Here is a 13,830-nt window from a genome sequence, read left to right on the forward strand (position 1 = left end):
AGTGATACAGGATTTTGTCTATTAGATATATAGATAATATATGTGATGATGATCATAATAATCAAAACTAAAAATACAATATTGAAAGGGCCATAAGCGAGTATGTCAAAACTATTTTTTATTTCTAAAACGAAAATTGCAACAATAGATGTGAAAACTCTCCATTCGTCACTAAATCTTGCTTTTGGTTCTTCATAAATTAATGAACCCTGTAATAAAAAGATTACCCTCACGTTAGAAACATTAGATAAAAAATTGCAATCTGTTTCCATGGAATATATTAAACAAAAGATCTAATCTAATGTAGGCAATATAAGATTATTTTTACTCAAAAATATCTAATGTAAGCTATTAAAGTATAAGGTGTTTCTGTTTACACTTCATGAAGAAAATGAAAATTTTTATTCAAATTACCCAATATAAACAAATCATTTCGTAATATTTTTGGTTTATGTCATACGATTATTATACTCCGTAAAAAATACTTTAGAGCAACTCGTATAATTCATTCATGTCATAAATTCATTTCCCTAATTCTTATAAAAGCAACGCATCAAAATTACAGCTCATAATAACTTAATTTCATAAGTCTATTTCTATAATTTAAAGGGAAGCCATCAAAATTATAGTCCATTTCACTTAGGTGATGATTTGTAAACTACTAAATTTTTAGCATACACTACTAATTATACTTTAAAGTATTGTATATTATATGGTATGCAGTCCGGCGGAATCTGAAATTTTTTTCCACCGGTGTCAGAATTTTTTTTTAAAAAAAAAAATTCACATTCTGAAAATTTCAAATCCACTTGATCGGCCCCACCCCGCCCACTCTGTTTCCGGCCCTGTGTATAGCTAAAAATAGTACTCATTTGTATCAATCAGCACCCTAAACTTATACCCCGTACTATACTCCTTCCATCTCATTATTAATTATTCGACAAAAACACACATTGGAGTAATATTTATTTCAAATCAAAATCATAATTATAATTATAAATTGTAATATATATAAAGATAATGTAGTATAACTAGACATACTTGGAGCAGTCAATACGGGGGCTGATCGTGTACGGCTGAGCAACACCACATTTACTAGACAGACTAGCCGATCTGGAAGCTTTAATATGTGGGAACGAAGGTTTAGCAGTTTTAAGGCAACCACAAATAGTTTTCCTAGCGCGTGTGGTGCGTGCAGACCTGTTAAGACTCTTAACACCTTGACAACACTTAGCAGGCAATGGACCACCGTTTTGTAGGTAAAACAAACAAGGCATCAAGCTCTTCGTGACTAGACCACAAGTGATTACTGCTTCTGAATGTGGTGCTAAAAACACCATACAAGCTATAAACATACAAGCTATCTTCATTAACATACTTGCCATTGTGGTTTTAGTGAGTGGTTGATAGTGGTTTGGATGTTGAGAATGGTGTGGAGATCAAGATGTTTATATAGAGAGATATGCGACCAATTATGGGCCCCACCATTTATTATTAATTAGTATTATATTATATTATACATATATATATACTCCCTCCGTCCCAGATTAACTGTCCCCAGAAAAAAACACACAGTTTAAGAAATGTCATTATCACACTGTACTTTTTCTGTACTTTTTTCTTACTTTACTGTTTTACCCTCAACTAATTAATTAGAAATCTCTCTCACCTTTGTAATTTAATTAATTCATTAGGGACAATATTGTAAACTTTATCAAATTTACTTTCCATATTTGGAAGTGGACAATTAATCTGGGACATCCCAAAAAGGAATACTGGACAATTAATCCGGGACGGATGGAGTACTAAAACAACACACGGCAGTCGTTTCAGTTCTATCGGATTGTCGTTTTGAGTTTGCGTTCACACTACAAACGGTCCATCAACTTTGACTCAATTTACACAACGGCCCCTCAACTTTACACTTTTTCAGGGTAAAAAACGTAAATATATAATTTTATTAAAATAAAAGAAACTAATTCCACCCGAATTTTTAACGGGCTCTTTCTTCTCGCTCGGTGCGAGTTAAATTTTTCCAAGACCACTGTTCAACTCGAAAAAAGCTAATGAACACAACGTGACTAACTACGCGCGAAACGGACATCGTTAAAAAAATACTAGATAACGGGCCCTAAATTCTCGTTCGGTGCGAGTTAAATTTTCCCGATACCACCGTTTAACTCGAAATAATTTTACGAATACAACGCGACTAACTATACGCGAAACGGACATCGTTAAAAAAACACTAAATATTTCGTTCTATATTAAATACATATACATATACGTCCAACAAACAACCCAACTTACTAGATATATTAGATACCAAACAACGTATATCCAAATTCGACTGCGCGTCGAATACAACCGTAGCAACGCGCGGTCGAATTTTTTTCTAGTTATAATTATTAGAGTTAAGTTATGTAGCGAGTAAGGTGTTGTTTGTTTTTTAAAATGTTTTTGTCTGAAGATATGCGGACCATGTCTGCAAAAAATATGTGGTCTGAAGGTCTGTATGCTGAATAATGAACACTGTTTGTTTTTAGGTCTGCAACATAACTTAATTCTGTCTGCAGCACTTAGAAGCACATTTATTAGTCTGCGAGGGTGCAGACATAATAAGACATAATTTTATCTTATGTCTTCAGAAAAACAAACTGTCTGCAATAAAAACGTCTGCGGGCGCGCAGACATAAGATATAATAAGGTATGCAGACAGAAAAACAAACAACACCTGATAGTTAGTATATTACTCCAAATTTAATAATTCATACACACACAAAAACATACATTTAAAAAATAACTGTTACATATACTTTTTTGTAACAAATATTTAACCAAAGATACCGGATAATTTCATAATTATTTTCATTTTGATTGATTCAATATGATCATATTTTGACAACAAGTTTTTTGGAATTTTTAGAAGATTTTAGGTTTTAACTTTTATGAAAAATATCTTATCAAATAAAAAACTTATTTGTTTGTAAGAGCTTAGAGATTTTTTAGGAGAGAAAAAGTTAAAAGTTACTTAAACTAGTATTTACTTTTTAATTTTTTATCATCTTACTTTTTATTTTAACAGTTTTAACTACTCTGTCAAACAACAAAATACATATTAAAAAGTAATAGCTATTTTGTCAAACATATCCATATGTGTACGCAATGATAGTTCTACAAAACAATTTTTTACTAATACATTGGTACGGTGAATTTAATAAATAATAGTGAAACCATAAATTCACACATCGTATAATTACCATATGTAAATGTAAATCATATCATTAGTTAATATATTATAAAAGACAGGCATGTATATCCATTCCATATTAGTAGTGAAAGGAGTTGCATATCTTTTGTGTACATATACTCGAGACAAAATTACGCTCGTCGTCCCTGAATTTGTATCCAACTTTCTCAGGTCATCCTTAAACTTTTTTTTTTGCTTACGTCATCCCTGAACTTGTATTTTGTAACTCCGGTCGTCCCTCCGTCTACATTCCGTCCATATTTTCTGTTAAACTGACTCATGTGCGTATCATGTGAGGGTATTTCGGTCTTTATATCATTTTCTAAAATAATTTAATTTAATTTTATCTTTTATAATAATCTTTTCTATTTTTCTTATTCAAAACACATTCTTCTTTGTCTACCTTCATTTTTAATCCCCATTTAATCTCTCATCTCCCTCACCTTCAAAAACTAAAATCAAATGCATAGTACAGAATGAATCAAATATTTAATCACCATGGTCGCCGCCACCACAACTTTTGTTGCTGTCTTCTTCAACCTCTGCCCCTTCCACCGCCGTCTTAATCCTCCACCACTTCCACTGCCGGCCCAAATCCTTTAAAATTAAAATTAAGGTCCGACGAATTTAACTATATGTTGATCTGTTGGATCTGAAAGGGGAATCTGAGTCACCACGGCCATCTCAGATCCGCCACAACCACCACACAACCGCCATCTCAGATCCGAAAGCATCGGTCTATGGCAATAGGATAAGATTTGCATTTGTTGAGTCAACAGGCTTTTGTCAATTTAGCTTGTTGAGTCTGATTCCTTATGTATTTTGCATTTGTTATTCCTTTTGAAGATAGGATAAAATTTCTTTATCAGGTTCACTTGTTTTCTTTTTAATTTTCTGTTTATTGCTTTCAATTTATTGGAGTTAAGAGACTGAACAAACAAAGCATAAGTTAAAATTGTTCTTAGATTTGGGTTTTAGACTTTTGATTTAGATTTGGGTTTTTGAGTTGGTGTAAATATGATTTTTATTCAAGTAAAAAAGTTGCAGGTAGTGAAAAAGTTTGTGAGAGAGGTATGCCAGGTTTGTATATACAATGTCTTCAAAAAATAATATCGATACATGGTTTTGATTTTAAGAATTAATTTGGATTTTGATTTGAATACTAGGATTGATTTATGAATGAAAGAATGAGAAGGTAAGTTGGAAAAGAAACTAGGGTATTGAAATATTGGGGATCAAGATGAAGAAAAGGAAGAAAGGATAAAATGACAAAAATACCCCCACATGATATGCACATGATTCAACTTAACAGAAAAAATGGACGGAATGTAGACGGAGGGACGACCGAAGTTACAAAATACAAGTTCAGGGATGACGTAAGCAAAAAAAGAAGTTTAAGGATGACCTGAGAAGACTAGATACAAGTTCAGGGACGACGAGTGTAATTTTGTCTATACTCGATTACAGTAATAAGAAAGATCATCCAAATTTATACACTTGTATGTGAAAGGTTGAAAATGTAGAGGATTTGTAATATAAACTTTAACCTTTAAATTATATATGTGAAAACAAATTATTCAATAAAATTAGCAAGTAATAAAAAGTTACAATCGTTTCTCTGAATGAATTCAGATGAACATAAACACATGAGATTTTTTGGACAAATATAATTATCTAATCTAAGTAATGTAACGGTATTATTCAGTGACTGTTCCTCCCTTATACCACTCTCAATCATGACGCACTTCCTTCCTAGAACACAACGCCACATCAGCTTTATCTCTCTATTTATTTTTCACTTCCTCCCCATCACATACTACTACCAACCATGACATACTTTCTCCCATCACATACCCACAAAATTAATTAATTAATTAATGTATAAGTTGTTAATGGTATTGGTACAAGTAAATAAAACACAAAAGTAGGAGAGAGAAAAAAAATCTCGTCCTCAAAACTGTATGGTGAAGAAAGAAAGGAGGGCGAACCTCTTGAGGGCGGATGAGAAAGGAGTGAGGGCACACCAATGCCAACGGCGCCTTCAAGGGCGGAGCTCAGAAAGCTTGAGGGCGGAGCCAGTTGAGAATGGTCACAACTCAACATCTAACAATTGAAATGTTAAATGAGTCTTGGGATTCATTTTTAATACTGTATATATTTTGAAAAAGACAACATATCCAAATAAGGACATACAAATACAACATCGTGTTAGAAAATAGGGTTGTAAATTGACTGCCGGATTCGTTCTTGAATCGTGTATTCACTTTCTCTATAAAGTATTTCGACCCTACGATTGCCTTGGTTGCACGAAATCTTTACAGGGATAAGACAAGAACGCAATCAGTGTTTTTGGCAACGAAATCACTGATCAAATTGTTAGAGAGTATGTGTGTGTTTTCTGTTTATGTTCGTTGATATGAAAGCAAAAACATATTCCTATATTTATAGGAAGCGAAAAGGTGCGAGTGAAAGTACGCAACTTTTCAACCAAAGGATGTAACCCTTCAACGAAAAGACGCAACCTTTCGTTCACATCATTTAGGAAATGACATCACTCTTCATGAAATGATGTAACCATTCATGGTTACCTCTCATCAAAAGATGTAATTTCCAATACCTTATTGAATTAACTCGAACGAGCGTGCACTCCGCACTCTCCAAACTCGTTATTGAGCTTAATACGATAAGCCTTTGCTTTCTAGTAAATCCCAATTAACTAAAATGATTGTTGATAACACTAAAATCACCAACAAATCCCCCCCATTTTAGTGTAATCCTTGATTTACTAAAATAATTAAACAAACAGAACAAACTAATGCATAAATGGAAATGTTCATGAAGAATTGAATTTCCACTTAGTATAATATTTACGAGAATTCGAAAATCAGGGTGTTCACGAAGAATTGAACCCTTCAATTCATATGAAAACTATAAAATACTATACACATCAGTTTCTTACATATCTCTAAGACAATCTTGACACTATTATAAGCCATGTGTCCCAATCCTTCAGTGAACATATTGGCAGCTAAGTCCAAAGCTCCATTGAAGCGGCAAAACTTCATGTTCACATAGGTAGCTCTTTTAGTCTTGCACCCGCATATGCAATTTTTCAAAAGAACTATTAAGAAGTTAAACTTCAACCTAACTCCACTTACGGGTCTAAACACATACTTTGGGATCAGTATATTTATGTGTTTCAATCTTCAGAAAGTAAGCTTACCTCATTGAATTCAGCTCCTAGCGTTGTACTAGAAGGGAATTGGGCGTCTCACTTTGGAAGATTTGGTTGAACTTCAATCCCACATCATTAGCCGACTTGTGCGCACTTAAGTCTCGGGCTAATTACTTTTGTCAAGTGATTTTGCCAAATTTTGTTGTAACACAACAAAATCCACATATATCACTTCATTCATGATCAACTCACGAAACATAATACGTCTAAGGCATAAGTATCTAGATTTTCCCTTGTACATTTGACTATATGCCTTAGTCATAGGACATCCCATACCTAGGGATCTAATTGGACTTTACTCTCATTCACTTCGACTTCAATCAATTTTCTTTAGTAATCCTTTGATCCAAGGACTTACCAAATTCTTATTATATCATAAGATACTCGTGAGTACTCAAATCAATTGATTGATTAGTCCTTGTATATGGCCACTTTCCACAAGTAATCAATGTAAACATATAATTTATACACCCTGGACAATGTATCCATATTATCCTTATGTACACAATTATTACCATTACATTAGATGGTAAGATTATTATTATAAACATGCCTTAGCCAATCCACTTCTATAACCAAGAAGTAATGACAATAAGTTTATAATATCAATAATCTCAACATCAATCTTTTGATCCAAGATACATCATCTATACAAAGAGTAAAATCCAACAACTTGTAGATGTATAATTCCTTGATCAATAGTAAACTGAATACATTTAATATGCTTTAAGGATTCACATTGTGAACTGAACCATAATTCATGGTTGGCTTTTACAAGTATTAACATACTTAAGCCCTATCACAATAAATTATCCTAGACCTTGCTTAATCTTTTCAACACCATGCTATATTAGTCACTTGATGTCATATCATACATCATATCACCAATTTCATTAACAAACCGGTATTTGAAAACAATTAAGCAACATCTAATCCTTGTTCCATATTGAAACATATACATTTCACTAACTTGTATCATCTTTGATAAACCATCAAATGGTCTGTGGACATACCTCACCAATGAATAATGACTTCATGGTCATTTTATTTGATAACAAACACTCATTTCACAATCATGAAAATTCATTTTTTTTTGACTTTTTCAACGGATTATCACCGCCCGTTAAATAGTCTAACAATTATTACCTATTTTCTTACCAACCAATCACAATTATAGCTACTATATGTCACAATATATGTTCATGAAAATTACCAGTATGTCATGAAGCCTTTTATCACCTGTACACACATATACTCATACAGAGAGTACATGGTCTACCATCGTGACCTTTCAATAACTATGCATTATAGGATCTTTGAATATGTGTCTACGTATTAGACGTAGACTAATATTCATATTCTAAAGATCTGTGCATGCGCCAAAACAAAGGAAATATATAACACGATGTACAAGTGAACTGTACAATTAAGTATCATATTTCCATTGCAGCCATTGAATAATACAATTGTAAAATCGTCCACCAATCGTCTCAAGTTAACGGTGTATAATCATTGCAACGAACATTAAACTTTAATAACTCCCATTCCAACATGAATTTATTTGATCAACCATTGCGACCGATTGTATTGTTTGTACAACCATTAGTACCCCCATTGCAACGATTCCAATTTGTCAAGAGTTGACAATTAATAGTCATTGACAAATAAATGCATGAAGAGATATACTCTTACAAGAATCGTTACAACATTGATATGATATTCATGTCTGTAACCGACAATATCATAACTCACATGCAATAGTTCAAACTATTCATTGAATCAGTTAGTCTTTTAATCATATATCGGTATAAATATCTAACAGATTTTTGCAAACCACTATATATACCTATAGCATACTCGAGAATAAATCTCTATAATATATAATAAATGATCTGACCGGCCACTTAACATGCAAATGATAGTTATGAATCAGAATTATGGATAATAATTTTGATCGTTATCCATAAAATTGTATGCCACGTATGTAGTATCATGTTCCAGTATATGCCTTTCACCTTTTCCTTTTCATTATTATTATATATTAAAATTAAAATTAAATATTAAAATATAGAATATGATAATCCCCATATTTATATGAGTACATTCATGTCATACGTTTGATCAACATGCATGTATATCTCATGCATCATCCATATATGGAATTCCGTAATCAAATGTAGCGGCCGACATGAATAAAATGACCAAACGGTTATCAGAAACAACAGGTTTCAAAGTCAACCATTTTACGGTTACTTGCATCAATGAAAATTAACTAAAATATCAATTAACAGTGAACCGTTACACATGTTCCAATTATATGCAACTTGCAATTCAATTCTGGATATGGACTAATTGGTGAATCATCATGCATGCGACACACACAAACAGATGCATTTACCATGTTATACCACATGTGAGATGTTAATCATGTTAACGTACATATTATTCTTACATGCATCATGTCATGTTAAAATATTACGGAGTAAAAGATAAGAAATGTGTACTTGTATATATGAATCCACCGTTAGAATAATTCTTTAACCATATGCATCCAAGATAGATCATCGCCTATATCCTTGCACGATTCATCCAAGATATTTTTTTTTTTTTTTTTTTTTTTTTTTTTTTTTTCATCCGACTCCAATCCATGATTATGAACGAATATACTTTATAGATTTGTTAGAAAATAGGGTTGTAAATTGACTGCCGGATTCGTTCTTGAATCGTGTATTCACTTTCTCTATAAAGTATTTCGACCCTACGATTGCCTTGGTTGCACGAAATCTTTACAGGGATAAGACAAGAACGCAATCAGTGTTTTTGGCAACGAAATCACTGATCAAATTGTTAGAGAGTATGTGTGTGTTTTCTGTTTATGTTCGTTGATATGAAAGCAAAAACATATTCCTATATTTATAGGAAGCGAAAAGGTGCGAGTGAAAGTACGCAACTTTTCAACCAAAGGATGTAACCCTTCAACGAAAAGACGCAACCTTTCGTTCACATCATTTAGGAAATGACATCACTCTTCATGAAATGATGTAACCATTCATGGTTACCTCTCATCAAAAGATGTAATTTCCAATACCTTATTGAATTAACTCGAACGAGCGTGCACTCCGCACTCTCCAAACTCGTTATTGAGCTTAATACGATAAGCCTTTGCTTTCTAGTAAATCCCAATTAACTAAAATGATTGTTGATAACACTAAAATCACCAACACATCGGACGTATATCTATGTACATTATGATCAATGTTGACGGAAGCTCACAACGTACACATATTGATCAAGTATATCCCCCTTACGCAAATAGTGCCAAATCCAAGTGGGGTTGATATTGGGGAATTTAAATATGGAGTATCAATTATCAATATCAATCTTGGTTATATGATGTCGGTTTTATGAGCTCTTCATAGTTATTTTAGTAGGAAACTGATTTCATGTGACATTTTTCTTTTTCTTTTTTTTTTTAAAGCAAAATTTTATCCAATATCAAACCATCGAAGTGTTACAAGTTACAGTAGAGTCCATCGATTTCATGTTGTTTTGGCGATTTAAGTTGGATGCACTCCCATTACGTTGGAATTTATATTTATATTTATATTCTAAAAGTCTTGAGTTTAATAGTATTGTTTGTCCGATATGTCATAATGGTGTGGAAGACCAACAACACTTATTTTTTGATTGTACGATGGCTTCATCAGTTTGGCATAAAACACGGGTGTGGCTTGATTGCGGGATTCCACATATTCGTTCTTGGGATGACTTAAAGAGTTGGATCGATGGCCTTCAATCTCCAGTAACGCATAAGAATCGGGTAATCTCCGTAGTAGCTACTCTTCTATGGGTGTATGACGATTTCGAAACGGTGTTGTTTTCAACGAATCTTTATATAGTAAAAATAGTCTGTTTGATGTAATTAGATTATTTTCTTTTCGTTGGCTTAAAAATAGAGGTCATGTAGTTTCAAATTTGAACTTGTGGCTTCAAAAGTCATTGTAATTTTCCCTCTTAGAATCTTGCTAGGGGGCGTTTAATGATATTTAGTTTTGGCCGTTAAAAAAAAATGAATGACGAAATTATGCATCAATTGTGATATTTCTGCGCTTCTCTTTTTTTTTTCTTTTTTTTTTTTTTGAAAAGCAAGGATTATATTGAAATCAAAAGTTACAAGGATTGATCAAGCAATAATGGCTTGCAATTATCCCGAAATTGTTTTGCAAAGATAGCAAACCGAACATGAAAACTAATACACGAAACTAATTACAAGATTACATTATTTTAAGATAGCTACTAGGATCGTTAATCCACGTAAGCCAATCTATTTTCCGTTTCCTCGATCTCTTGGATATCCACTCAAACGCTTTAACTTGAATCTCGTTCAAAACCACCGACGGATTCCAAGATTTCCCCCGAAAGACCATCTCGTTTCTATTCTTCCAAATTAGATATGTACATGCTCATTCAACCACTTGCCATATTTTTTCCCCACCTGTGTAGAGTTACTTGGACCATTTCCCCTCAATATTTCAGAAATACTAAGGTTAGTTATATTTCCTAGTCCCCACCACCCGAAGACTCTATCCCACACATCCATTGCGGACTTACAAAATATTAGGGAATGCTCCACCGTTTCTAAATCGTCATCACATAACGGACATCTTACACTATGCAAATCTATACCCCTATTGTCTATTTCGATTTTGACAGGCAGTCTTTTTTTACAAGCCCGCCATACAAATACTTCTAACTTTTTTGGTACCAAATTATTACGCATAGTTTCATCAACATTTGTAACCGCGATTAAACGTTCGTCAATAATGAGAGATAAAGATCGAACAGTGTAAATACCATTATGTGATAACGACCAGGAGCATGTGTCAATTCGCCTTGTGTACGCCATGTTGGTTGTCTCGTCCAATTGCACCTTAAAACACTTCCAGATTCTGATTCTGCAAATCGGTCGCTAATGGTTGTCCCTTTATCCGTTTCCAATCGATATAGTCTTGAAAATTTTGAACTCAGTTTCCCGTTAACTAGCCACTTTGTGTCCCAGAATTTCAGCATCGAATTTTTGTTCACTTTCTTGACGAAGGAGTCTATGAAATCAACTCCTAACTCTTGAATGCATGTACCTGTTACAAGAATATTTTTCCACACACTTGGTCTTAAAGAGCGAATTGCTTCACCCTCTAAGTCCAAGCCACCACAGGAACCGTAAATGCTACGAATGACATTTGCCCATAAAGAATTGGTGTCGGTATTAAACCTCCACCACCATTTGCCCAATAAAGAAAGATTTTTACTTTTTAAAAGCCCGATATTTAACCCCCCCCATTTTCATATGAAGTTACCACATTATCCCATTTAACCCAAGAAATTTTTAGAGTTTACATCCGACCCGCCCCAAAAGAACACTCTCCTGACACTCTCTAGAATTTTTAACACACAATTCGGAGCACGAAAGAGCGAGAAATAATACAATGGTAGGCTACTTAGGACCGATTTAATTAGGACTAATCTTCCTCCAAACGACATCGAACGCATTTTCCAACTTGAAAGTCTTGATTTAATTTTATCGATGACCGGGTTCCAACTACTCAACTTATTCATTTTTGCACCAATTGGAAGTCCAAGATACGTAAATGGGAACGACCCCACTTGACATTCTAAACGAGATGCAAATTGTTTTAATTCATCTACAATTGTCCCGATATCATACAAACAGCTTTTTTGAAAGTTCACTTTTAAACCCGAAGCCAATTCGAAGCATTTAAGAAGGTTTCGAAGGTTTAATGCATTTTCATGACTCCATTCTAAACGAGATGCAAATTGTTTTAATTCATCTACAATTGTCCCGATACCATACAAACAGCTTTTTTGAAAGTTCACTTTTAAACCCGAAGCCAATTCGAAGCATTTAAGAAGGTTTCGAAGGTTTAATGCATTTTCATGACTCCATTCTCCGAAAAAAATAGTATCTGCGCTTCTCTACCATATCTCATTTATGCGATTATATATTGAATACTATTTGATTTATTAGTTTCAGAGAATGAAAATCCTTGAGTTTAACGTAATATTTCTCTTATTAATATACGTTAGTCATTGTGTTTTCTATTAAAGACAATAAACGAATTAGTTATTTATACTTTCTAATAAATCTCTATCATTATGATGTCAATACACAAGCTTAAAAAAATTCAGAAAAAAAGAAAAATTAAGTTATCCATAATGATGTCATTATAATAATTATTTATTTTTAATAAAAAATATTAACATGTTTATTGTATAATTAATATGGAAAACATTATATACAACCTTATAGTAAAAAACCTCCATTATCAGATGCGGAGTACAATATTTGAAATATTATTTACAACCTAATTTAATGGTAAAATACATCCATCACCATATGTAAAATATTTGAAGTATTATGTATAACCTAAGGGCTATGATTAGACAAACTCATAAAAAAAATTATACTTTACTTGAAAAAAAATATGTCACGAACCTACAAGATAATTTGAATGGAGCACTTTTTATCTTTGTCAGGATTACGGGTTGTCGTCTCGTTTAAAATAGAATTGATTGATTATTACATTATGAAATTATAAATAATTAATACATTTTTTTAACAGAAAAAAGAGTATATATTATATATTATCACAATTACAAATATATGAGAGTCCAATAATCATATTACAAGACGAAACCCTATTAGCAAACCAAACCAAACGAAAACAAAATGATAAAAATACACTCGAGAATCACGAATCGACAAAGCCAAGGGGCAAGTGCTCACCGCTTTGCAGGAAAAAGCCGTGGTCCGTTCATTATCATTAAGGAGAAGATTCTACTTGAATGATACAATCTGGGAATGGCCCGTGGCACAGTGTTGGCAATTCAACGACAAAGCACTCCGGAACACCCCATTTCTCCCCTCCAGAACGACTACTCCAGGAGTGAGGCAAAAAACCTGCACGGTACAAGCGTGACTACCCCTTGCTACCGGGTGGGCCACATTGGTTTAACCTACCCCCGATCTGCTGAAAGCATTTGACACAAATAGATTCGGGTTTGAAATCCATTGCACCCACTCAATCCGGATACCTTTACACCTATTCGATATCCATTCAAAACTTTTAAGTTGAACTTCCTTGAAAATCATATCACGCGATCGTTTTGATTTACTGGATGTAATCGCGTTCCGGTTGTTCCATATCATATAATCCGTTATCCATTCTGTCGCTTGCCAAAATTGCATTACGGTCGCATTAGAGATAACTTGACCGGAACCATCGAGCCCCAAAAACTAGTTATTTAACGATCTTGTTTGTGGATTGAT

At 33.4% G+C, this 13,830-nt stretch overlaps 1 protein-coding gene across 1 annotated transcript; it reads right to left on the minus strand.

The window, feature by feature from the left end:
• Positions 1–6: 6 nt before the first annotated feature.
• LOC139877809 (non-specific lipid-transfer protein Lac s 1-like) lies at positions 7–1,407 on the minus strand. The gene is made up of 2 exons (XM_071865224.1): positions 1,042–1,407; positions 7–209 (listed from the first exon to the last, which is right to left on the minus strand). The coding sequence occupies exons 1-2, from the start codon at positions 1,383–1,385 to the stop codon at positions 200–202; spliced, it is 354 nt and encodes a 117-aa protein (XP_071721325.1). The 5' UTR covers positions 1,386–1,407; the 3' UTR covers positions 7–199.
• Between the last annotated feature and the right edge of the window lie 12,423 nt (positions 1,408–13,830).

Source organism: Rutidosis leptorrhynchoides, chromosome 11 (genome assembly GCF_046630445.1).
Source record: "Rutidosis leptorrhynchoides isolate AG116_Rl617_1_P2 chromosome 11, CSIRO_AGI_Rlap_v1, whole genome shotgun sequence".
In the NCBI taxonomy this organism is placed as follows: Eukaryota; Viridiplantae; Streptophyta; class Magnoliopsida; order Asterales; family Asteraceae; genus Rutidosis; species Rutidosis leptorrhynchoides.

Coding starts and splice junctions, on each gene's coding strand:
- LOC139877809 (XM_071865224.1), bottom strand. CDS start 1,385: ATGGCAAGTATGTTAATGAAGATAGCTTGTATGTTTATAGCTTGTATG.